At 40.1% G+C, this 26,916-nt stretch overlaps 1 protein-coding gene across 2 annotated transcripts in view; it reads left to right on the top strand.

The window, feature by feature from the left end:
• PLPPR1 (phospholipid phosphatase related 1) overlaps nt 1-26,916 on the top strand; it is a 243,565-nt gene that overhangs the window by 208,443 nt on the left and 8,206 nt on the right. For both annotated transcript variants that reach the window (XM_077475271.1, XM_077475270.1), the window contains exons 4-7: nt 3,315-3,447; nt 15,901-16,151; nt 19,283-19,459; nt 23,557-23,688. In XM_077475271.1, the coding sequence (XP_077331397.1) occupies nt 3,315-3,447; nt 15,901-16,151; nt 19,283-19,459; nt 23,557-23,688 (693 nt within the window). The remainder of the gene's footprint in view (nt 1-3,314; nt 3,448-15,900; nt 16,152-19,282; nt 19,460-23,556; nt 23,689-26,916) is intronic.

The following is a 26,916-nucleotide window of genomic DNA, read 5'->3' as shown; positions in this document are numbered from 1 at the left end:
ATATACCCCTCTTACACCATGTCTGCAAGAGAACCCCCCTGGTCTGGTGGTCAGTAAAATCCACTTGTCATCTATTCTTAGGAAGAGTAGACCTAACGTGCAATGGGGGCAGGCGGATGCTATGTCACTACAAGAGGGCTCCTCATACTCTGCACTTATTTAAACAACAACAATTATTTTCCTTATACTCTATATTAAAACTTATACTCTATATACTTACACACGTACCTAGAGAGAAACAGACATATTCTTAATATACTTTAAGACATGAAATAACCGTATTGCAATACATTTATCAATTTATAGTGCACTTTTTTTTAAAAAAAATCAAATGGGCGTCCACTCCACCAATCCCTTTGTCACGGGCGTAATCTACTACTTCCCGTGTTAAAAATACTATTACCAATAGTTTTAAGTCAGACCAACCTAGTCGGACTCCCCTAAACCTATAAATTCCTTGCGAGCCCTTTTAACCTCCCGAGGGACCAGCCTAGTCCACCGCGAAGGCACAGTTACTTCTTTTAATTTTAAACTAAGTTCGTAGCGGCCGCCCGGACAGAGTAAGTGTTTACACCATTCACCAATCAGGTAAAAAAGAGTAAAGTGACTTACCTGTCGCAAGACGAACCCCACTTTTCTGGTACCAAAACTGTTAGGTTGCTCGTCTTCTGTAAGTAACCCCTGGTAGCCTAGGCTAGGATTGAAGGGCGGAGGTCCCTTTCACCGGTGGACAAAACATTACACATACACACTATTGTACGTGAATAATGAATGTGTATATTGAAGCACACACAACAGTTTTATTTAGTTTGAGCTAAAGGACAGCCCTGTGGTTTAGCCAATCAGGGACTGCCACATAAAATATGCAAGATAGTATATTTTACTACGTCATCTTGGTTTTTTTGTACAAGCAATTTCTGCCTAGTAACAAAAAGCTAAATATATACATTTTTATACAGTTTAAAATGTTTCTTAGGTCTGGTGCAAGACAGGCTTGTGGTTTAACGCCATAGAGTTACTTCTGCTCTCAAAAAGGGAAGTAGCTTAACCGCATCCATCTGTTCTGAACAGATAACTAACCTTGTGATAAAATACCTTGTACAAGCAAAAAACACATATGACCTTAAGCAATAGGTTTCTATGTCATGCTAACAGTAATTTTCCAATACCCAAAATGGATGTCTCTTAACAAGATGGTTCCCTCATTTACCTTATAACAATAACAATAATAATAATAATTAATAATAAGAAAAATATAATAGTCATCAAAATAGACATGCATTTGGCATATTTGTGTTTTCAGTGTTTAGTCTAAGAATTTAGCAGTACAATTAATAAAATAATTGCCAAAGGGAACTCTAGTAGGGTGTCAGTACTTAGTCAATATGTTATTAATGAGATATAAGTAAATACCAATATTTATTGGCAAAATAAAGATCATGCATAGCTGTTTGTATTAGCTAAATGTAATTGCATTTGATTTTTGTGTTGATTTACCTTCCTTAAAGTATTAATATTTTGCTTCCACTTGTGTGCATTTGGACTCCCCCCATTGTGGGGAATATTAACCCTTCATAATCCCATAAGTAAACTTTTCTTTTTATTATTATTATTATTATTGTTTAACCGCTTGAGATCCGCGCTATAGCCGAATGACGGCTACAGCGCGGAACTGCTTTGCCGGGACGACATCTATTGACGTCGTCCCGTACACGAGTGGCCTGCGCGCCCCCTGAGGGGCGCGCGGGGCGCGCTCTGTGATCAGCGAGTCTATGAGACTCGCCTGATCACAGATCGGAGCAAGGGGTCGATCCCGACCCCTTACCACGTGATCAGCTGTCAGCCAATGACAGCTGATCATGTGATCACAACAGAGCCGGTAATCAGCTTTTTTTTTTCTCCTTGCGCTGTCAGTGCGAGGAGGAAAAATAGCCGATCACCAGCGGCCGTGAGAGGGACTTCAGTCGATCACGGCGAGCTGGGGCCAACTCATCAGTGCCCACCTGCCCCCTGCCAGTGCCACCTAATTATAGGAAAAGTGCCACCCATCAGTGCCACCCATTAGTGCCCATAGTGCCACCCATCAGTGCTCATAGTGCCACCTATCAGTGCCCACAGTGCCACCTATCAGTGCCCACAATCTGCCTCAACAACAGTGCTGCACCTCATATGCCACATATCCGTGCCCATCAGTGTCATCAACCAGTGCCCATCAGTGCCGCCCATCAGTGCTCAGCAGTGCCACCTATCAGAGCCACTTATCAGTGCCACCTATCAGTGCCCATCAGTCCCATCTATCAGTAGTACCTATCAGTGCCCATTAGTGCCACCCACCCGTGCCACCCATCCGTGCCATCTTATCTGTGCCCATCTTTGCCCATCAGTGCCGCCTTATCTGTGCCCATCAGTACTGCCTTATCTGTGCCCATCAGTACCGCCTTATATATGCCTATCGGTGCCACCTTAACTGTGCCTATCAGTGCCCACCAGTGCAGCCTATCAGTGGCCACCAGCGCTGCCTTATCAGCGCATTTCAATGGAGGAGAAAAATTACCTGTTTGCAAAATTTTATAACAAACTATTAAACATGATTTTTTTTTTGCATCTTTTTTTGTTTGTTTACAGAAAAATAAAACTCCCAGCTGTAATTAAATACCACCAAAAGAAAGCTCTATTTGTGGAAAAAAAATGATAAAAATGTAATTTGTGTACAGTATTGTATCATCGCGCAATTGTCATTCAAAGTGCATCAGCGCTGAAAGCTGAAAATTGGTCTGGGCAGGAGGGGGGTTTAAGTGCCCAGTAAGAAAGTGGTTACATTTAGGACCAGCATAGCGTCTGATTCGCTAAAGTGCATTTACCTTCTTTGTCCCCATTATCTATGATGGACGTAGAGTATGATGTTCTAAAGTGTAAGTGTAGTAAAAATTGGTGAAGGATCCTGAGAAGAAGTTTTTCTTTAGTTCGCAACAATTTACCTTTCTGCGTTTCACTCTTTTGAGGTCAATAGACTGCAAAAGTGACCACATGAAGGTACAATACATTTGTAAGCATACTACAGTAAAATAATGCACATTTACTGCAAGAATGGATAAAATGTACCTAATGGTCAATAAACTTTGAAGTTGAGTGCTTTTCTCTATTTAGACCACTGGGGAGGAGATTTACTAAAACTGGACCACCCAGAATCTAGTGCATCTGTGTTATACCCTGATGCTTGAGTATAAGTATATTGTAACCTAGTTAGTGCTTTAAACTGCATTGTTTACTTCTTAATTAGGTAATTGAATTTTTGTATTTCTTTCCATTCCTAGATTTTTATTGGTGAGATAGCTACTTATTTCATTAAGTCCACAAGAGAAAACTTGATAGTTCAAGAAAAAATGATTCTGACTGGAGAATGCTGTTACTTGAATCCGTTAATCAGGAGAATCATACGATTTATAGGTGAGTAAGTGTTTATTGTTGTTTTATAGCTTATTGTTATAATTAAAAAAGGACTTACCATGAAAATAAAACCCAATGCCAGTGGATGATAACTTTGCCCTTTCCAGCTAAGATGGTTGCCGTCTTCTTCTTCTTATTATTATTATTTAGGATTTATATAGCGCAAATAGTTTGCACAGTGATTTACAATATAAAGAGGGACATTACAATTACAATACAGTTTAAGATAGAAGGAATAGGGGGGCCCTGTTCACAGAGCTTACAATCTAAAGGAAGAGGGAGGTGGTACAAGAAGTGATAGCTGCAGGGGATGATCTGATGGAGGTAACTCAAGTACAGTTACTAATTGGAGATGGGGTAGGCTTCCCTAAATACATTTGTTTTCAAGGATTGTCTAAAGGTGGACAGAGTGAGAGCTGACTGGACTTACTGGGGTAGGGTGTTCCAGAGGACATGAGAAGACCTGGAGAAGTCCTGGAGGTGAGCATAGGAGGAGTTGACAAGGGAGCTAGAGAAGAAGATGTTTTGGGAGAAGCATAGAGGAAGACTTGGGTGATAACTGCATATGAGGTTGGGGATGTAGCTGGGGGCAGTTCTGTGGATGGCTTTGCACATTGTGGTTAGTATTTTCAGTTGTATATGTTGGGCTAGTGGAAGCCAGTGAAGGAATTGTCAGAGAGGGGCAGCAGTCACAGATTGCTTAGTGAGGTGTATAAGTCTAGGCATAATAGACTGAAGGGGGAATAGCCTGTGTAAAGGAAGGCCAGGGAGAAGGGAATTGCATTGCATACAGAGTAAAAAGGAGGGGCCCAAGAAAAGATCCTTTGGGTGCCCTAACAGAAAGGGGAAGAGGAGCGGAGGAGTTGCTGTAGTATGTGACACTGAAAGTTCACTGGGACAGGTAAGGGGAGAACCAGGTAAGTGCAGAGTTGCAAAGGCCAAGGCAGTAGAGTTTATCGAGGAGGAGTGAGTGATCAACTTTGTCAAAGGCAGTGGAAAGGTCTGAGCCCTTGTACACACGGTCAGACATTCCGACAACCAAATCCGTCAGGATTTTGTCCGACGGATTTTGTACGAAACTGTTGCATACACACAAAGTTGTCGGAATGTGCGATCGTTCAGGGCGTGATGACGTTATTTTGTTACGACGGGACTACGTTCAGGCTAGTAGCCAATAGCCTTGGTCTAGGAATTTGATCTGAGCATGCGTGGCACTTTGTCCATTCGTAATTCTCTACACATGATCGGACAAGGTCCGATCGGATCATGTTGTTGGAAAGTTTTATAGCCAACCTGGAAAACTTAGTCCATCGGATATTCCGACGGAAACAGTCCAATGGAGCCCACACACGGTCGGATTATCCGACAACACGGTCCGATCAGACATTTTCCGTCGGAATGTCCGACCGTGTGTACAAGGGCTGAGAGTATAAGTATTGAGTCATGGTCATTTCTTTTAGCAGTTAGTAGGTCATTAGTGAGTTTTAGTAGGGCAGTTTCAGCGGAATGATGTGGGCAGAAGCAAGATTGTAGGGAATCGAGAAGGTTGTTGTCGGTAAAATAGCAACTCATACAGTTGTGGACAAGGCATTCACAAAGCTTGGAGGCAAACAGGAATAGGGAGATTAATCTTAAGTTATTCAAACAGGTGGGGTCCAGTGAGGATTTTTTAAAGTCATATTAAAGGAGTTTTTATTCGAATAACAAGCATGTTATACTTACTTGCTCTGTGTCATTTTTTGGAAAGAGCAGCTCCGTTACTCTTCTCAGGTCCCCTGCCAGTGCTCCTGGCCTCTCCCTTCGGCCAAGTGCACCCAGAGCAAGCAGCTTGCAACTTGCACACAGAACCACAGCTCGGCCTCATCCCCTCTCTCTCCTCATTGGCTCACTGGCTGTGATTGACATCAGTGGGAGCCAATGTCTCCTGCTGCTGTCTCAGCCAATAAGGAGGGAGATATACTGAAACTTAATGTCCTTGATGACGCCTTGGGGGAGGGGCAAAACGCATTAACTAATTTCCGGCTATTTTGAACCACTGATGTGACTTCCGCCCTCCGTGAAAAGCACGCCGAGCAGCGGCGAACCCGGAAGAGCTGTTCACTTTACTGATGCCTGTTCCTTCTATTGTCTAGTAAGTGGAGCCTGTAATGTGCTTATTGTGTGAACCTGCAGTACTTCACTATCAGCTTCTCTTTCTATTTTTGGGAGCCTGTTGGATTCTGAGGAATTCATCCCATCTCACCAGGTCAATAGATCACAAGCGTTTATGACCCACAGACTGCAAAGCTGAGGGTCCGTATTTTCTGGTGAGTGGGGTCACAAGAGGGGAGCGTGGCACACAGCATCTGGAATTATCATTGGAGAACTAAAGTACTTTATTCTGATTTGAGCACTTTGCACAATATTTGAGATTTGAGTTTTTTTCATTTAGATGTGAAGCACTCTAGAAATATATTTTATGAGCACCTAAGCACTTTATATGAGTACATTTATTTCTGTAAGCACTGTATATATGTATACTTACAATAAGGAGGGAGAGTCCCTAGAAAGCCAAGGCTCTTGGGCACATCGTCGGAGGAAGACAGAGCCCAGGTAAGTATTAGGGGGGCTGGAGGAGCTGCTGCACACAGAAGGTCGATTACCTTCATGCTTAGAATGCATGAAGGTAAAAGGGAAAAAACCTTGAGCCTTTAGAGCATCTTTAAGTATGGGGATAACCAGTACATTTTTGAGCAGGGAGGGAAAGGTGCTGGTGGAGAGGGAGAAGTTGAACGTATGGGTTAGAGTTTACAATAGAGCAGTAAGGGGCCATAGTAATTGTGAGAGGACAGGGTTCAGGGTACAGTTGGTGAAGAGGGCAACTTCGTTGGTGGTAACATGGTCGAAGGAGTAAAGTACTGAGTATGGTGTTGGACCTGGTATGTTGGTTGGAGGAGAAAGCTGGACACTGGAGATCTGGACACGAATTGTGTCGATCTTGTTTTTGAAATGACTAGCAATCTCGTAGCCAGTAAGTTAGTGGGTGGAGGCAGTGGGGGTGTAGCAAGGAAGTAAGGGTAGAAAAGAATTGATAAGCATTGGATGAGAGGGTTTTGATGAGAGTGGTGTAGTAGGTTTGTTTAGCAACATAGGGGTAGGAGTTGTATTTGAAAATGTCAGTTTGTAGAGGGGAGAGGTCTTGCAGGGATTGTCCTACCCGAGAACATGGCAACACCCAAGAGCTGAAAGTGCCCTGATGATCAGTGCAGCCCCATCAGTGCCTATCAATGCCCATCAGTGCTGCCTATCAGTGCCCATTAGTGCCGTCTCATCTGTGCAGCTTCATCAGCGCCCATCAGTGCAGATTATCAGTTGCCATCAGTGCCACCTCACCAGTGCCTATCAGTGTCGCCTCATCGGTGCAGCCTCATTATTGCCCATAAGTGCCCATCAATGCAGCCTCATCAGTTGCCTATTAGTGCAGCCTATCAGTGCCCATCCGTGCAGCCCTTATCAGCGCACATGAGTGAAAATTACTTATTTGCAACATTTTATAACAGACACTACAGTGCAATTGTCATTCAAAGTGCAACAGCACTAAAAGCAGAAAATTGCCTTATGCAGTAAGGAGGAGGGAGGGGGAAGTGCTCAGTGTTAAAGTGGTTAAAGCAAACCCATACTCAAATAATGGCAACATGTGCTACTGTAGCCAATTGCATTATAGTTGCAAGAGGATTTTAAAAAACACTGTCTGTTAAGATATCCATTTTTTTTAGGACCAGTTGACACTTGGATGTGTTGTTCACAAAGAACATAAAGTCTTTTTCAACCAAGAGCATACAGTATCCAGAGACTGAGTACGCTGCTACTGGAAAATAACTGGAAGCTCATACAGAGTGTAGCCTTTGTAATCTGGGCATTGTGGCATTGCTACCAGTATTGCATTTCTTTGGCAATGCCCCATTCAAGCCGGTTAAATATTACATCAGGACACACACTTTTGTACATATTTACTACTGTTGGAATGATACTTGGTCTCGGGCATTGGTATAGTATAGTAATTTAGCCCACTGAGCAAACAGAATGTAATTGCTTGCATACCCATTCGTTTAACATTTGTTTCACGAGAATAATGTCATCAATAAAACACATTTTTTCTTATAATGAGAGTTTGGTGTGAACTTTTACACGGTAACTGACAGCTGTGTGGAGGTTGATAACATTATGGCTTGACAGTGTAAAAGTCTTGCAATGAACAATTCCTTTTAGTCATGTTAATATGGTTGCACGCCCACTAAAAATGACTAGCTTGCTTTGATACTGAGTTTAACAGCTGTTCATTTTTAATTTTCTGTCGTATTATATTCCTGCTTCAAGCAAATGCTACTCTAAATTTCAATGAGTTTTAGAATTTTAGCATAGCAAGCTATGGGGCTACAGTACTATGGAGAAGGAGACTGTGATGGACTCCTGACATCCCGACTGGGTATCTCCACCAGAGAGCTGCTTCCTTCCTGCTGGAACACAGGAAAAAGGGATTATACCTGTGAATTGCACCCAAGAACTAGATGACACTAGCATAGGTGCAAACAGGAACAGTCTTTATTAAAAAAATTCAAACAGAATTTATACCAAACAAAATCAGATACAAGCTTGATCACATTATCCTAAACAATGTCCACCCCAGACAGCTCAGCAGTGCACTGACATAGGAGTACATGGAACAGAGACACACAAACAGTATGCTATCAGGGTGATCCCGAGGTAGAGGCGGCAATTCCAGGGTACCATTTGATAGCTTCAATCCCCAAGATGATACAGTCCAAAAAGCGACATCCTCCAAGGTAAGGAGCAACAACTGGTAAAATGTACCCAGGAGCAGTCTCTACTGTAGCTAGGCAAGAGTTCCACAGACGCGGCTACTAAACCCTGGGAAGATGGTGTGGTGCAAACACAAGGGAATAGACCCTAGAGATAAATATAACAAGGTCCCTGCAGCCAGTATTTATGACAACCCTCTTGGGGAGAATATTCCTTGTAACCCCAAGAAGGGGGTACATAACAAGGTATTTTTTAGGTGATATAGGAGTCCAAATGACACACCACAAACGACCACAAATGACACACCACAAACACTGTGCTGTATAACATGCTTTAAGGTAACAGGATCTTTATTTATTTTTTGGGTTAACAGATGCTTTAAGTGCAAAGACACTTAAAGGACCCTAATGATAGCTGGCAGAAAAACATCTTAAAGGACTGCCCTCCTTTAGTAATTATTCTACAAGCTCATTTGTTCCCCTCCCCCCTCTGCTACCATCCTCCTTTTCTTTTGGAGTATGCATACCCAGTCAATTTAGGACTAGCATCACCACCATAAACGCACTCTGGCAGTATAGTTCTAGCACTCAGATTAAACTTTATTACTGCTCACTGTTGCACTTGAGGTTGCCTTGCTACTGTTTATGCTGATCTGGATGCCAAATGTCATCTTATTCCTAGTCCTTACTGTTAATCACTTTGTATGCTAAATTGTGTTATTCTCATTGTTAATCAATTTTATTATTATCTAGTTACCAACTGTGAAAGACCCAACTCGGGGCAGGGTCTTTTGCAAGGGACTGCAGGGTAGCCTCTTGCCTACTGACAATGGGCCCTGGCTTCAAACGGGGCTCTACTCTTTGGGAGGTGTGTGCTTGGATGACCTTTGGAGTGGTTTTGCTTTGGATTTGGTGCCATGTCTCCCCAAAGCACACAGTCACTGGGAACCTAGGAGGTGGATACAGATCTGGGGCCTCTATGCCCAAAGCAGCATTAACTGCTCCAAACCCCCCCCCCCCCCCACTCAGAAACTCAGAGCAGATGTTAACATAATCAACTCAAAACAACCTGATGCTGGGGTCTCCTGCTATAATCTGTTTACTAATGTGTCTTTCTCTCATGGTATAATTTCCCCATTGTTTACCTTCTATATGTGAATTACCATTGTTAATTGAGTCACATGATGTTTCTATCTGTCTGCTATTCCTCTTGGAGATGTGACTAGCATTGGTCCACTTTACTTTGTTACCAAACTGTTGTGGGTTGTTTTGTTAATTAGATTACTGTTTATGTTTATAGTAGCTGTTCATTAGAGGTACTGATATTACTGTTTACAGTTTGCATTGTTTAGGATAATGTGATCAAGCTCTTACCTGATTTTGTGTGGTATATATTCTGTGTGAATTTACAAAAATCAGTTCTGGCTTACACCTAAGCTAGTGTTTTCTAGTTCTTGGGTGCAGTGCTTAGCTATAATACCTGGTTCCTGGTTCCAGAGTGGAGGAAGCTGTATCTTGGAGGAAGCACCCAGGCCTGGTGCCAGGCGGTCTGTCACATAAACTATATTGAATTGTCTTTGATATAGCACTAATATTGTGTATTAAGTATTACATTCAGTTATTTCCTGTGATTTTGTATGTTTGTACATTCAACCTGGAATGTCAGAGGGGCTGAGTTTTTGAGATGGCCAAGGCAAAGAAGCGAGGACTCTTCCTATCCATTGGCTCCTATGGAGGGTAGCTCTACATTTGCATAAGCCACCAAAATGAGCAAATGAGTTATACAAAAGTCATTTTGCTATCTACAGAATGAAAATTGTGATATAAAGATGGAGTTATCATAAAATTTAAGCTGCAACTTTTCATAAAAAGTATGGTTCAAAACATTAATATTTTATCATTGGATTACTCAAAGAGCAATTCTAGGCAGCAAGTAAAATCAACCAGTTCATTCTATTGCTGACAAATTCACAAGCTAAGGCTATCCAAGAAACAGTTACTTTAGTCTGAGTTTTATCAAATCGAATGTATCAAGATTTAGAGACTTTTATAATTCTTCTGGGCCAGACTGCAGCCACTTGTTTCTTGTTTATTTGATGTGGAAACGACTAGTTGTAGTGGAATCGATCATTGTCATACAATGGTGCCAAGGAATGTGCATCTGAAAGGAATGCTGCTCATCCATGTTGAGTATTCTGACTCTGAGTAAGAAAAGAGATCAGTACCTTGAGGAAAATAGAGAGAATGTGGTGCTCTAGAAGGGGACTGGCTGTGAGGTTAAACACCATTCAACCTGTCAGAACTGGGTGAGCCTTTGCACGATGAGAGGTGCATACAGGGTACCTAGGAACCTGGCTGGTACTTAATAGGAGAATAGTTAATTTCTTTGAAGATTTTCCAGGGAGCATATTATCTAGTATGTACTGGATGAATTACAAAATCTCACCATGACCGCCATAAGAAAATGTTAAATTGTGTCCTGTAGTGACACTGGGGGTTATTTACTAAAGAAAAATCCACTTTGCACTGCAATTGCACTGAAAGTGCACGTGGAAGTAAAGTCACTGTAGATCCGAGGGGGACATGCAAGGAAAATAAAAAACAGCATTTTAGCTTGCACATAATTGGATGATAAAATCAGCAGAGCTTCCCCTCATTTCAGATCTACCCCTCAGATTTACAGCGACTACAACTTCATGTGTAAGCTTAAATGCTGTTTTTTATTTTCCTTGCATATTTCCCTCGGATTTATAGCAATTGCACTTCCAAGTGCGCTTGCAGTGCACTTTCAGTGCAAAGTGGATTTGCCTTTCGTAAATAACCCCCTGTGTCTACTAATTCAGTGTAAATGTAACACAAACTTGTGTGACCACAATGGACCTTTAAAAGGGAAGTATGGTCAAAGCTGTTTGGCCATACTTCTGTTATGGGTCACATGAATGCACTTAGTTTTGCTCTTTTATGACCCAAAGTCAGCTCCACTCCAGATTCTGGAACGATCCCAACCATATTGTTAGGACCGGCCTAGTCGCCTGATTGACAGCTGGCTTTGGTTCTTGCAGACAGCCGAGAGTCAAATCTGACAGCCCCCTCTCCTGACTGGCACTCCATGGATTCCTGGAGGGGCAGAGAGCAGAGTGGTGACTGACAGTCACCACTCACCGCTCTGAGCAGGCCAAGAACTAAGCAGTCATGTGATCACTTGGTTCTTGGTCTTGGAACCAACTTGGGACAGCTGCAGCATCATGCCATAAAGACGAGTATGAAGGTTTGTTTTTTTATACACACTAAACCTCTCCTTTAACAAGGTACTCATTAAAAAACATTCACAATGCTAATTCATTATTTGTATACGTCTGTGTTTATCATCTTATTTTATTTTATTGTATATTTTTCCGAGTGTATTCTGTTCCTAACATACAATTCAGTCTACAATGTATTGGGTTAATTCTATAACTTTCAGATATCCTTGAACTTTACTTGTCTGTGATAATATTGATGTCTGGCACACTGCCACAGAGCTGAATTTGTGGGATTCCATTTGGGCATCAGATAGTCTGCTTTACCAACAAGCTCAGCTTTTTGCAGCAGACTAATCAAATGCTTGTGCAACTAGCAACATTGACTTTGGGTATTTAATTAATGGTATGGACTGAAGTTTATTTATTATCTGTATATTTTGCTGTACTGGATTGATAATATTTTGTTTAGCTCACATTTGACAGTAATGAGCTAAAAAACATGCTATCCATGATATAGAGCACTTATATTGTAAACCTTGCATATTGTAACTTGAGCTCATGTTTTATTTAGCTTCTTTAAATTTGTCATATTTGTTTTGTTTGATAATATAGTGATGTGATAATTGTGTGGCCTCACAACAAAAAATAAATTAAAAAAAATACCTAGTTTACCATCAGCCAAATTAAATGTAATAGAAATTTGAGAGTCTGGGGGGGGGAGTGGCCTACTGCGGTAAAAAAATAGTTTGTTACTTTACTCCCCATTTATATTGTTACTTTAATATACTCAGTTGTTTTTGTCCTATTATGTGATATTTATTTATATCTTTTCAGATGTATTTACTGTATTTCCTGACGAAGCTGTTCACAGCGAAACTAGTTGAAATACTATACCATCTGCAGTTTTAGATATCAATGTTGTTGTTTTTGTATCAATAAACGTTGTCATATTTTTATATATATATATATATATATATATATATATAATATGTGTGTTTGTTTAAATACTTTACCTGTACCGAGATAGTCCACATGCCCCCCCCCCCCCCCCTTTCTGATAACATAGTGAGACACAAAGCTAAAGAGCATAAATTATTTGCTATCCAATTAACAAAGAATCATGGCATGTCATTTGAGCTTATTCAATAACATAGTGTAAAATAAATTGCAAAGTTCAAAATCTGTAAAAAAAACATTTCTCTTTTTAATAAAGTCAATAAATTAGAAGATGTAATCTGCTTGGCTACATTGGATTACAATACTTGAAGTTTGGTCTTTGCATTTTTGAATAAGCTTGAAAATGTCCCTTTGCATCCTATAGCCCGTAAAACCCACATTTTACAATTTCAGATAGGAACCTAAGTATGAATCAAAGCTACAGGTTCATATGATCTTATCCTGCCTGACTGTTAAAGATTATTTTCCATTCCATTACTAAATCTAGTCCAACAAACTGTATATCAGACAATATGCAACAGAGGATACCTATCAAAGTTAAAAAAAAAAAAAGCCAAAAGGTACACTATTCCCATTGAAGATGTCCAAAAATGACTGGGTAAAGAAGATACAAAATGTAATTTCACACATGATTGGAAGATTGACATCTGCACAGCTTTACTTAATTCACTAAGTGAAAATTTAATTTAGGCTGCATTCCACCTGAGCATTTTCAGCTCATAAAACGCTCGTAAAACGCTCATCTCAAAAGCTCCAAAATGCCCAACAAGCAAAATCCCATTCGTTTAAATGGCCCCTGTTTACATCTGAGTATTCTATTGCCTGAAGTAAAATTTCTGAAGCTCAAAAAAGTACATGAGTTTCTTTTGAGGCAGATTACAGGCGTTTTACTGCTTTTTACATTGGTGGCATTTGGACCTAAAAAGCAGAAAGACGCCTGAAAAAACGACTGAAAAACACCTGAAAACTATACACTCTGGTGTGAATGAAGCCTTACATGCTCTACTCCTTTAGCCTATCAACCACATTATCTGCTTGGTGTCTGTATATTCTTCCAAAACGACATCCAAGTCAGAGGCATAACTAGAACATTCATGGCCCCGGTGCAAGAAACCATGATGGGCCCCCTTGCCCCCCTTGCATCCAAGCCCTGGGCTTCTAATTTTGGGAGTGTGTCCATGGACATCCTCCCAAAACCATGCTTACTGCATGCCCCCTGGGACATGCATCCAGTGCAATCACAGCAGCCCTTTTCCATGTGATCATCTGATCACATGTAAACAGACTTGTCAGGTATCTGCAGCCCTTTCCTCCCACGCTGTGTGTGTGTTAGGGAAGTACTGCCTTAACTGTCAAGAATGTCCGTAAATTGTTTACACTGATAATCAGTGCCCCAATCATCAGTGCAATCTATCAGTGCTCATCTATGCCACCTCTTATTGCCCATAAATGCTGCCTATCAGTGCTCATTAATGCTGTCTATCAGTGCCCATCAATTCCACCTAAAAGTGTTACCCTAGCAGTGCTCATTAATGCCGCCTATTAGTGCCCATCATTTCTGCCTATCAGCATCACCTATCAGCGCTTATTAATGCCATCCATTAGTGCTACCCATCAGTACTCTTCAATGCTGCCCATCAGTGCCCATCATTACTGCCTGAGTTCTGCCTATCAGTGTTCATTAGTGCCCATTAGTGCCACCTATTAGTGCCCATCAGTTCCACCTATCAGTGCAGCCTATCAGTGAACATTAGTGCCTCCTATCAGTTCTGCCTATCAGTGCTCATCAATGCGGTATATCTGTGCCCATTAGTGCCTCCTATCAGTGCCCGTAAATGCCTCCTATCAGTGTCCATCAAAGCCTTTTATCAGTGCCCATCAATGCTTCCTATCAGCGCTCATCAGTGCCTCCTATCAGTACCCATGAGTGCCTCCTATCAGTGCTCATCGGTGCCTTTTATCAGTGCCCATTAGTGCCTCCTATCAATTCCCATCAATGCCTTTTATCAGTGCCCATCAATGCTTCCTATCAGTGCCCATCAGTGCCTCCTATCAGTGCCCATTGGTGTCTGCCATCAGTGCTCATCGGTGCCTTTTATCAGTGCCCATCAATGCATTCTTTCAGTGCCCATCAATGCATTCTTTCAGTGCCCATCAGTGTCTTCTATCAGTGCCCATCAGTGCTTCCTAACAGTGCTCATTAGTGCCTCCTATCAGTGCACATTGGTGCATCCCCTCAGTGATGATCTGTGCCTTTTATCAGTGCCCATTAGTGCCTCCTATCAGTGCCCATCAATGCCTTTTATCAGTGCCCATCAATGCTTCCTATCAGTGCTCATCATTGCCTCCTATCAGTGCCTATCAGTGCCTTCTATCAGTGTTCATCAGTGCCTCCTATCAGTGCCCATCAGTGCATTCTATCAGTGCCGTCTATGTGTGCCCATTAGTGCCTTCTATCAGTGCCCATCAGTGCCTTCTGTCAGTGCTCATCAGTGCCTTCTATCAGTGCCCATCAGTGCCTTCTATCAGTGTCCATCAGTGCCTTATATCAGTGCTCATCAGTGAATCCTATCAGTGCCCATAAGTGCCGCCTGCCTTCTCAGGACCGCACAGCTCTGAGGGGAGAGCATGTCTCTCACGGAACAGCAGCACAGAGACACTGGCATTGACAGTTCTATTTCCCACTCTGTCCATCCTCTCTCACATGGGATGACAGAGGACACACAGCTGATCTGCTCCCCCTTCTCCCCTCCCCTCTTCTGTGTGTGCTCTGTGGGCAGTCAAGTGTGAAGCTAATGAACTCACATTTCCTATGGAGCACAGGGGATGGGGGAGAAGGGGGAGCAGATCAGCTGTGTCCTCTCTATTCCCATGCAAGAGAGGACAGACAGAAAGGTAAATAGAATTGTCAAGGCCAATGTCTCTGGTGTCCTATTCAATGAGAGAAATGTTCTCCGCTCAGAGATGTGTGAATAGCAACCCCACTGGGCACCCCAACAGTGACGGAATGCCAGGGCCCTGTCGCAAGTGTGACTGTTGTGACCCTGGTAATTCCGCCACTGATCCAAGTGCTAAAACTAATTTATTGTAGTTATGTGCTGACCATGTATATAACTGTAAATACGATCGTATTATTGTTGTACGCATGCACTGAGGTGTCCACATATACATTGATCCTTTTACATGAATTATACCATTGTTATGTATTTTTATACTTTGTATTCTAACAATAAAATCTGATTATTTTCTACACGAGTCAACCACCTCATTTAAAGTCCCAACTTCCTGTTTAATTTCAGTTGAATTATTCATATTAAACATTATAAAAAAAGGACTGTGATGCAATAAATCCACATGTTTTGATTTTACTTTAAACAACGTCATGTTTATTAGCATCATTGACAACACTATAATGCTAAATTTATCTAATTTTTCCTGTTTCTTCAACATTCTAGGGGTTTTTGCATTCGGGTTATTTGCAACTGACATTTTTGTAAATGCTGGTCAAGTAGTAACGGGCAATCTCACTCCGTATTTTTTGACTGTCTGTAAACCGAACTATACTGGAATAGACTGTCTTGCTCATCATCAGTTTATGGGCAACGGAAACATTTGTACTGGTGATCCAGAAATGATAGACAAGGCCAGGCGCTCATTTCCTTCTAAACATGCTGCTTTAAGTATCTACTCTGCGCTATATACCACGGTAAGTACTCTCAATCATGAAATGAAAATACAGCATTTATATAATCACAGGGACTTAAAAAATGTGTGTGTGTGTGTGTGTGTGTGTATGAATATACATATAATATAATATATATATATACACACACACACACAGTGCCTTGAAAAAGTATTCACACCCCTTGAAATTTTCCACATTTTGTCATGTTATAACCAAAAACGTAAATGTATTTTATTGGGATTTTGTGTAATAGACCAACACAAAGTGGCACATAATTATGAAGTGGAAGGAAAATGATAAATGGTTTTCCAATTTTTTTTACAAATAAATATGTGAAAAGTGTGGTGTGCATTTGTATTCAGCCCTCTTTACTCTTATACCCCTAACTAAAATCTAGTGGAACCAATGGCCTTCAGAAATCACCTTATTAGTAAGTAGTAGCAGTAGTAGTAATAGTAGTCCACCTGTGTGTAATTTGATCTCAGTATAAAAACAGCTGTTCTGTGAAGCCCTCAGAGGTTTGTTACAGATCCTTAATGAATAAACAGCATTGTGAAGGCCAAGGAACACACCAGACAGGTCAGGGATAAAGTTGTGGAGAAGTTTAAAGCAAGGTCAGGTTATAAAAAAAAAATCCCAAACTTTGAATATCTCACAGAGCACTGTTCAATCCATCATCCGAAAATGGAAAGAGTATGGAACAACTGCAAACCTACCAAGACATGGCCATCCATGTAAACTGACAGGCCAGTCAGGGAGAACATTCATCAGAGAGGATCTGGAGGATCTGCAGAGATCCACAGCTCAGGGGGGAGAATCTGTCCAGGGGACAACTATTAGTCATGCACTCCACAAATCTGGCCTTTATTGAAGAGTGGCAAGTAAAAAGCCATTGTTGAAAGAATGCCATAAGAAGTCCCATTTGCAGTTTATGAGAAACAATGTGGGGGCCACAGCAAACGTGTGGAAGAAGGTGCTCTGGTTAGAAGAGACTGAAATTGAACTTTTTGGCCAAAAAGCAAAATGTGTGGCAGAAAACTAACACTGCACATTACCCTGCCATCCCCACCATGAAACATGGTGGCGGCAGCATCATGTTGTGGGGATGCTTTTCTTCAGCAGGGACAGGTAAGCTGCTCAGAGTTGATGGGAAGATGGATGGAGCCAAATACAATGCAATCTTAGTAGAAAACCTGTCTGCAAAAGACTTCAGACTGGGGTCACGGTTCACCTTCTAGCAGGACAATGACCCTAAACATACAGCCAGAGCTGCAATGGAATGGTTTAGATCAAAGTATATTCATGTGTTAGAAGGGCCCAGTCAAAATCCAGACCTAAATCCAATTCAGAATCTGTGGCAAGACATTGAAAATTGCTGTTCACAGACACTCTCCAACCAATCTGACAGAGCTTGAGCTGGGAGAGACATATCCAAAAAGACTTGCAGCTGTAATTACAGTGAAAGGTGGTTCTACAAAGTATTGAGGGGGGGGGGGGGGCTGAACACTGAACACAAATGCACCCCACACTTTTCACATATTTATTTGTAAACAATTTTAAAAAACATTTATAATTTTACTTTCACTTCACAATTATGTGCCACTTTGTGTTGGCCTATCACATGACTGATCTTTATTACAGGAAGCTACTGCACAGAGTCAAAGTATTATGCTAGATTACTGTACAGTTCTGAATCAAATATAGAAAACACACTAAAGCTGCCCATACACTGTCAAATAAATTTGGCCGGTTCAGCAGTGGCGGAACACATTTCTATCAGTGTTTCGCTGCCTCAGCTTGTCAGAAGTCAATTGTTTGATCGACTTTTGTCAAAAGGACATGTTGGAAAAAAAATGTTCAATGTGTTCTGACAGCAGCGACAATTGATAGCAATCAATGAAACTACTCTTTTACTCTGCTCTCTCCTCCTATCTGCAATGCCCCTTGCTCTGGAGCACAATAGGTTGGCTCCTTTTTCTCTCCCCCAGTCTAAGCCTTGCTGTAGTGTGACTGCAAGAGGCACAGTAGCATTTACTGTACTTACAGTCATATGTACTTACACTGCTTGCATTTAAAAACTTATATTTATTAATGTATTAAAGCAGAGCACCAGGAGAGGCTGAAACACATATAGGTGAGCAAGAACACCCAAACTCCCAGGTGGACAGCAATAGAGTTCAGAATGATATCAAAGACAGTATCCAACACATATAAGAAACCGGGATCTGACTCAACCCACCAGGCTCCAGCTACAACATAAATACCTTTTGAGTAGGTTGGGCCTTCAAAAATGTAATAAAGCAATACAATGTAAATAATTGTTGTAGGTCACCTGTACCTTTTCCACCAATTATATTTTGCTGTTTTTGACCACAATTTGAAATTACATTTATTTTAGTTAAGTAGGTAAAGGCTTTTTTTTACTGCTTTCTGTTTCCCTGTTGATGTCTCTGGATAATCGATAGCATTATAAAAAATGTAGGGGTTCTGATCCTTCCCTTCTCTATCCAAAACTAGGGCAAAAATTGGATTGATTCACACTTTAAAGGAAATGTATCTTCTTTCTGAAAATGCTAAATTATGTCTGTCATATTGGTTCCATAGCTTCAGTACTATACTAACGTGGAATAATCATGCAGTAATTGAAGCCTGAAGTAAGAAATCCTGATCTGCATGTATGTTCCAGGTTAGTCCCTCAAAGTATTGAAGCCAACGGTTCCTTTAGTCAACTAGCTTATTTTTCTACCAAATTTTACTGAGCACAAATTTTAATATATCCTAAGGGGGGGGGGATAGGTGGAGACCTCCCTGCTCAGGATATACAACCAAGTCTGGTCCTTCTATAGATGCTTCTAGCAGATGCAAAGAATTAGAACTGCAGCACCTGAAAATCATACAAAGCCAGTTGAACGTATGGCTTCACAAGGATGTGTGTGGACATTACGAATTCGAGTAATTGTAAATTGTAAAGGTCTTTATGAACAATTGCTGCCCTCTAGTGTTTGTTTAGAGCAAAAAAAGGAACTTCAGATTGCTAACAAATTTCAGATGGTGATTAACAATGGCAGTCTTCACCTTTCTCCCAGTACAGACTTCCTTTAACAGCTTTAATATATAATTGAAGTGACAATCAATTTTTTTTTGTATTTCAGATGTATATCACAAGTACAATTAAGACAAAAAGCAGCAGACTAGCAAAGCCTGTCCTTTGCCTTGGAACTTTGTGTTCTGCCTTCCTTACTGGACTTAACCGTGTATCGGAATACAGGAACCACTGCGTTGATGTTATTGGGGGCTTCATTTTGGGCACAGCTGTGGCTTTGTTTTTGGTAATTATGATTACAATAATAATAATAGCAGGTGGTTTTAAGAACTTAGCATAATGGTTAGGTGGTTTGTTCTTTTTATTTACTTTACTGGACCAATGGGATCAGGATAGGTTCCCACGTGAGGCACTACTCACAAGACTTGTGCTGGTTTCCTTTTATATGCCAAAAACTACAAAATAATTTGTTAGTGTACTTGAATAACAGTGATGGGAAGACCGCAATCTCCACTGGTGTAGAGGCTAACTAAAATTCCTTTATGTAATCTGTAGAGTACTGCCGAACATGTTTGCCCTATATAAATCAGGATATACATCAATAAATTAAAGGGATTGGCCATATTGGATGTACATCAATGAATTAAAGGAATTGGCCATATTGACAAGCAAACCGATAATAACAGATAATGCTCCTGGTTATTGTTAATGGCCTTTTTAAATTTATTTAGTTAGTTGGTTAGTATTATTATTATTAGTTATTTTGCATTAGCTACAATGAAATCTGCTAACATGCTATCAAATAGAGATGAGTGAATGTGTTCAGATTTCAACATGTTCAACATGACCTGCAACCTGCTTTGCAATTCAGATTTGGCACAGATCACTGGCACTAAGGAAGTTCACTACCAGATGTGTGGGTACCCTTACCAGCTCAGTCTCAATTTGATGATGTAGTATTCAGCTCATGGGTGTATCATTTCATCATAACATACATACAGTATATACATTATATTCAACATTTCACTTTAAGAGCCAAATTCACACAGGGGCGACACGACTTCCAACACGACTTTTGAAGGCAACTTGGACACGACTTGTCAACACGGCTTGGGGCGACTTACAACACGACTTTAAGTCACCCCAGGCCAGATGACTTTGGCCGTGGCCAATCAGAGAATGAGCTCTCAAGGGGGAACTGCATGCCTTTTGAAGGCAACTTGGACACGACTTGTCAACACAGCTTGGGGCGACTTACAACACGACTTTAAGTCACCCCAGGCCAGACGACTTTGGCCGTGGCCAATCAGAGAATGAGCTCTCAAGGGGGAACTGCATGCCAAATTAAAAAAAAAAACGGCATAGATTCCCCCTCTGGGAGCATACCAGGCCCTTAGGTCTGGTATAGATTTTAAGGGGAAACTTTTTTTCGGCATGGGGGTTCCCCTTAAAATCCATACCAGACCTAAGGACCTGGTATGCTCCTGCAAGGTGAATCCACGCCAGATTTTTTAAATAAATTTGGTGTGGAGTTCCCTCTCTAGAGCTGATTATTCTGTGAGAGTCACCTCAATATAGACGGAGATCTGACTTGGAGGCGACTTCCATTGAAATCAATGGGTACCAGTCGCCTAGAAGATGGATAGAAGTAGTATAGGAACCTTTTCTGAAGTCGGAGCGAGTGTGCATTAAGACGGCTCTCATTCACTTACATTGATTTTTACATGTAGCGTGACTTGAGGCGACTAGGGGCGACCTGAAGTCGGATCCTGAGTTGCCCCTGTGTGAACGGGCTCTAAGGGGTAGTCAGATGGCTGCTCACAACAGTTTTTTGAAAAACCACCCAACATTTGAAATAATATGAGTAATTATGTAATACAATAATATATATATAACAGTCCATATAAGAAGATCATTTTTTCCTTCTATGATAGGCAGTAATCAGTTCTATATATTTTAGAGCAACAGTCCATGCATAAGAGAATCAACAATATTATTATTCATTATCAACAATAATCATTCCCATTCATTCTGCAACATCCACTGAAGAGGTTTATGTTTCTGTCATGGATTGATGCTCACACAAATATATTTGTGGTGAGTATAATGTTTGGGTGAAGGCTTGCACATGAAGATGTTCCAATGCACATGGTGATGCTGGATGAATATTTTATTTTGCTCTATCATTTACTGCTTCAGGTAAGCTGATAAGACTACTGCCAATTATATGTTGATAGGTTTTCTCCTATGCTTGGACTGTTGCTCTAAAATATATAGGAACTGATTACTGCCTATCACAGACGGAAAAGATTCTCTTCATACAGAATATGGACTGTTGTTTTGAAATTTCTCATACCTCAAGGACATTGGGGGTTATTTACTAAAGGAAAATCCACTTTTCACTGAAAGTGCACTTGGAAATAAAGTCGATGTAGATCCGAGGGGGACATGCAAGAAAAATAAAAAACAGCCTTTTAGCTTGCACATGCTTGGATGATAAAATCAGCAGAGCTTCCCCTCATTTCAGATCTACCCCTTAGATTTAGAGCGACTGCACTTCCAAGTGTACTTTCAGTGCAAAGTGGATTTACCTTTCGTAAATAACCCCCATTGGGTTCTTGTTTACCCATTTTGTATAAACTGTTTATACATATATATTTTTAATATAATACATACATTAAGCACTGCACATCTATTGGTTTATGTAATACAATACAATGAGTAGCATACAAGAGTAATTAATTAAATAGTCTACAAAGAGTTCATAGAAAAAGATAAGAAGTGTCTAAGAATCTGGGACACATTTACCTCTCTATTTTTGCATGTAGTTAAAAATTCCCACGGCTTCAGATGTAAAAAACCTCTATAAAATAGTTTTTAACCAAGATTATAAAATAGAAAATCTCTGTCCAAATAAACTGGTTATACATTTACCTTTGGCTTTAAATTTATTTTAGAAATTCCCCTCTCCCAGTTTGGTACTATAGTATAATAAACTATTTACTTAAATTTAGAAAAACATTGGTTTAACTAGATGGTGGTGGGGTCATAAATCCCAAAATAACATTTTGAAAATTAATTACAATAAATATGTCTCAAATAATATTATAGATCTACAGATTTTTCTACTTGACAGGCACCTAAGTTGTATTTTGCTAGCTTAAAAAAAACTCCCTTTTTACTAATGTTAACTCCTGAATGCATCACTTTACCAACTATTTACATAATAAATAAATATATATATATATATATATATATATATATATATATATATATATATACACAGTATCTCACAAAAGTTGAGTACACCCCTCATTTTTTTGTAAATATTTTAATACATCTTTTCATGTGACAACACTGAAGAAATTACACTTTGCTACAATTTAAAGTAGTGAGTGTACAGCTTGTATAACAGTGTACATTTGCTGTCCCCTCAAAATAACTCAACACATAGCCATTAATGTCTAAACCGCTGGCAACAAAAGTCACATGAATAGATAAAATATTTACAAAAATATGGGGGGGGGGTACTCACTTTTATGAGATACTATATATATTAGATTTTAAAAGTCATGCATTGCTCATTTAATGTATTTTGGAGAATTATTAGAGATAATGTACAAGGGAAAAGTTTTTCTGCCCTCTGGGAGATTAATGACATTTGTACTTGCATTACATTGCATCATGTAAAATTCTGCAAATACACAAGGGTAATCTCAGGAGATTCATTTGCAGTTTATATTTTACAAACTAGTGTATAAGGTAACCAAACACACAGAGGTGTAAATATTTGTGATACTACTGCATATAATTTATTGACAAAAATGATTGACCACTGTGACCAAGGTAACAAACAGATATAAGATATGCAGCAAGCTATCATACACTGCACTGCATTCATTAATTGATAGAATAACTGATTAACCAGCTATTAAGTATAAGTATTGTAGTATAATTTCAGGCAATTTTCAATTTTAGTTGAACACCTTCAAATCAAACATAGGGGTTGATTTATTAAAGACAAATCCACTTTGCACTACAAATGCACTTGGAAGTGCAGTCACTTTAAAAAAATGCTGTTTTTTTAATTTATTTTCCTTGCATGTCTCCCTCAGATCGACAACGACTGCATTTCCAAGTGCACTTGCAGTGCAACGTGGATTTGCCTTTGGTAAATCAACCCCATAGTGAATGTGTGGGTGTCAATGGCTGGTTTAGTGGAAATCATAAAGGTAGACCATAAATTAACATCAATATTTACTAAAACATGTATGTAAACATGCACAATTGTTGTGCACTCTTTTTTACAATTGTAAACTTTGTATTATGTATTGATGCTGTTTTTTTCTACATTTACATTTTAATGTCTTTATCATCTTGTAGGGCTTGTGTGTTGTCCATAACTTTAAGGGAACACATGGAACTCCCTCTAAACTGAAGCCTGAGGACACAAGGGGGATGCCTCTAATGGCTTTCCCCAGAGTAGAAAGTCCTCTGGAGACTTTGAGCGCTCAGGTATTATCCCTTGTTGTCATTTATTCAAATATACACAAGTCTACATTTTTACAGCTTTGTGAGCAATTCTGCTCGTATAGGATATCTATATCAGTTTTAACCCTTTAAAGTGATATTAGAGTACATTTTATTTAAGTAAAATAGGGGGGCACACACAAACACACCTGTTCTGTACAACAATATTGCACAGAAATGTCACTTGTCTCTACTTCTCGCAGTGCCTGTAGGCTTATCTCCTTCTTAAGTGCCTCCTGTAGCAAGACGGTGCGTAGAAGCAACATATACAGTGTCAGTAAGCCATGCCCTTGGTCTATCCTCATAGCAGTTTGACTAACAGTAGCAGGAGCCAGGGGAGTGATGCTGGAGCCAAAAACAGCACTGGAGCAGGGGGGTTTGGGTAGGAAAGGTAGTAGGGCATTTTTTTTATCTTAATGCAGAGAATGGATTAGAGTAAAATACACTTAGACTTTAGTACTAATTTAAGGTCCATCAACAGTACATTTATATGTTGGTCAAATATGGCCTAAACAAAATGTGTCATTCTCTTCTTCCCCACTGATGCCTACTTTCTCAGAGATTCTTGCTTTGATTATCCTTTAGAGCCCTCAGATATAACTAGCTGTTGAAGTAATGGGGTAGCACATGACCTTCTTCCATTTGTCCCAGAATGCAGTGCTTAGGCCAATCACCAGGCCCAGGCACTGTTATGTAAAGAAGAGGAAAGGCATAGCTCCCAACTGTCCCTGATTTTGAGGGACTGTCCCTGATTTGGAAGTCCCTCTGTCCCTCTTTCCTCCTCATTTGTCCCTCATTTGATCTGATCTATATAGTTGAATATAAAATGCACTTTTATCTTTCAAAAAGTAATTCCCAGTCATCCAATTTCTAAATTGCTACATTTGTATATTTAAAAAGCCAATATAAAGGAGTGGTAGTGGTAAGAAAAAAACAAACAAACTTTTTTTGTATATTTTGCATTTAAAGGGGCGTTGCAGGGGATGTGTCCTATGCCTACATACTTTTGCTAATAGGTGTCCCTTAATCTCATCTCAAAAATGTGGCAGGTATGGAAAGGGCATTAAAGCATTTCTAAACTCAAATCCAAAAATATTATGTATTGCAGCTTACCACTGTTTAGATGTGATGGCAGTAGTTTTCTTTTCTTTTCAGAATGTTTTCCATTATTTTTATCTTGTGATTCTGCTAGTAACACACTTCCTGTCCAGAATGACAACACTCACTCACTGTAATATATCAGTTGGGGAGCAGCATCATCACCCTGAGACACTCTCCTGATTTTGACTTCAAACACTGGCTCTTCTCCTCATTTTCATTACATGGGGGAAGGAGTTCTGTGGTTCAAAGAAGTTAGCTATGAAAACTGATAACGTAATCTGAGATATTCTGGCAGAATCAGGTATTTGCTGTACTTGCAGAAAATGTACTACCATGTGCTATGGACTGGTAAGCTGCAATATGTTATAATTTCTTCAGTGTAGATATCCTTAAAGCGGAGTTCTGCCCGGGTAAAAATAAAAAATAAAAGTTAGCAGCTACAAATACTGCAGCTGCTGACTTTTAATATATGGTCACTTACCTGTCCAGGAAGCCCATGATGTTGGCACCCAAAGCTGACCCATCCCTCAGCTCTGGGTGCAGGTGCCAGCATCCTTACTAAGGGAAACCAGAAGTGAAGCCTTATGGCTTCACGGAATTCTTCCTGCTGCAAATGTGCGAGTCACGCTGTGCTTTCCAAATGGTCTCTGCTGCCTTCTGGGACCTGTGTGTCCCCCAGAAGGTAGCGGGGGGAAGGAGGAGGGGCTGGGACCTGCGTAGATCTTTCCCTGGAAGTGGGAGCAGATACCTGGATTTGACAGGTATCCACTCCCCCCCTGAAAGATGCCAAATGTGGCACCAGAGGGGTGGAGGAATCCGATCAGTAGAAGTTCCATTTCTGGGTGGAACTCCACTTTAAACTCTGTGTAAGCTCTAATACAGGTGTAGACTCTGACTCTGTAGTAATGGTAACAAACTGTTTTAAGGTCTCTGACAAGGACACACAGCCACAACTTGAGGGTGGAGGAAAGGATATTTAATATGAAAGTATGTAGGGGTTCTTTACAGTTAGAGTAAGTTTATTCTTGGAATACTCAAACTAATGTTTGCATGCACACACACATGTGTACACAGTGGAGTTCATGGACCTGAGTCTTTCTTCAACCATATCTACTATGTACCTATACTATCATAGGTGAACAGGGTAACATGAATTAGCAAAATGACAAATCTTCTACAAGGCACCAAAATGTACAGTAAAGCTAGTCCAGTGAAAACCCTTGTCTTCTGCAAACGTGCTTGTGAAATTGTGAGGATATGCATTCATGCACATTGGGTGTGCTTGCACATGAGAGCATACCTTGGTTACTAGCACAACAATTTTCAACTATTGATCTACTGAAGCAGTGTTGCCCTAATGACTGCTACACCCTGTCTAATAAAGCTGTAGTCATATAACCAAAAAGAAAAACTTAAAAAAAAAAAAAAAAAATAGGTGAAGCCACCTAATTAGAATCACTTGGGTCTCAAATAATCAATATAGCCACAATCATGAAAGTATTACAATGTTATTAAATTTGTTAAACATATGTTTACATTGTGTTCCATTTGTAGTTATCTGTATTCCATCTTCACCTTCCCTGCATGTTGTTTTAAATTAAACTAACTATGAAAGTGCTTCATTGGTCCCTAAAATGAGAGAAAAAGCATTGAGCCTGACTATTTGTTTAATTGAATCGATTCATTTAATCCCCTGTCCTTTTTAAAGTAGCGTAATTATGCAATGTGATGCGATTAGAAATTGAAGAGAGTCCAAACACTGGAATTTTGCCTCTCTTAGAAGCTATTCATTTGGGACTACATAAATTACCACAGAGCTATTATACAGTTGTACCACTTTTTGGGCATCTTAATATAAAACTTTACAACAAACAAAATAAATGATATTAAATAAAACTGTATTTAGGATGGCTATGAAGCAGAAACCTATTGGATTTTTTATTGTTCCCTAAAAATAATGGAAACTTTTAGGGAGAAAACTCAGTATCCTGGGTGAATTCAGATTTCTATATATGTAAGTGCAGTTTTTCAACTGTATAAACACTAAAATAATTATAGCATTTTACAGAGGCACTGTCTTTCTTCCTTCTACTGCTATATAGTGCAATGTTA

The sequence above is a fragment of the Lithobates pipiens genome, unplaced genomic scaffold, assembly GCF_037356315.1.
Source record: "Lithobates pipiens isolate NorthernLeopardFrog02 unplaced genomic scaffold, aLitPip1_a1.2 Scaffold_13, whole genome shotgun sequence".
NCBI lineage: Eukaryota > Metazoa > Chordata > Amphibia > Anura > Ranidae > Lithobates > Lithobates pipiens.
Note: the sequence above shows the minus strand (reverse complement) of the source record. Positions and strands in the feature narration are given on the sequence as shown.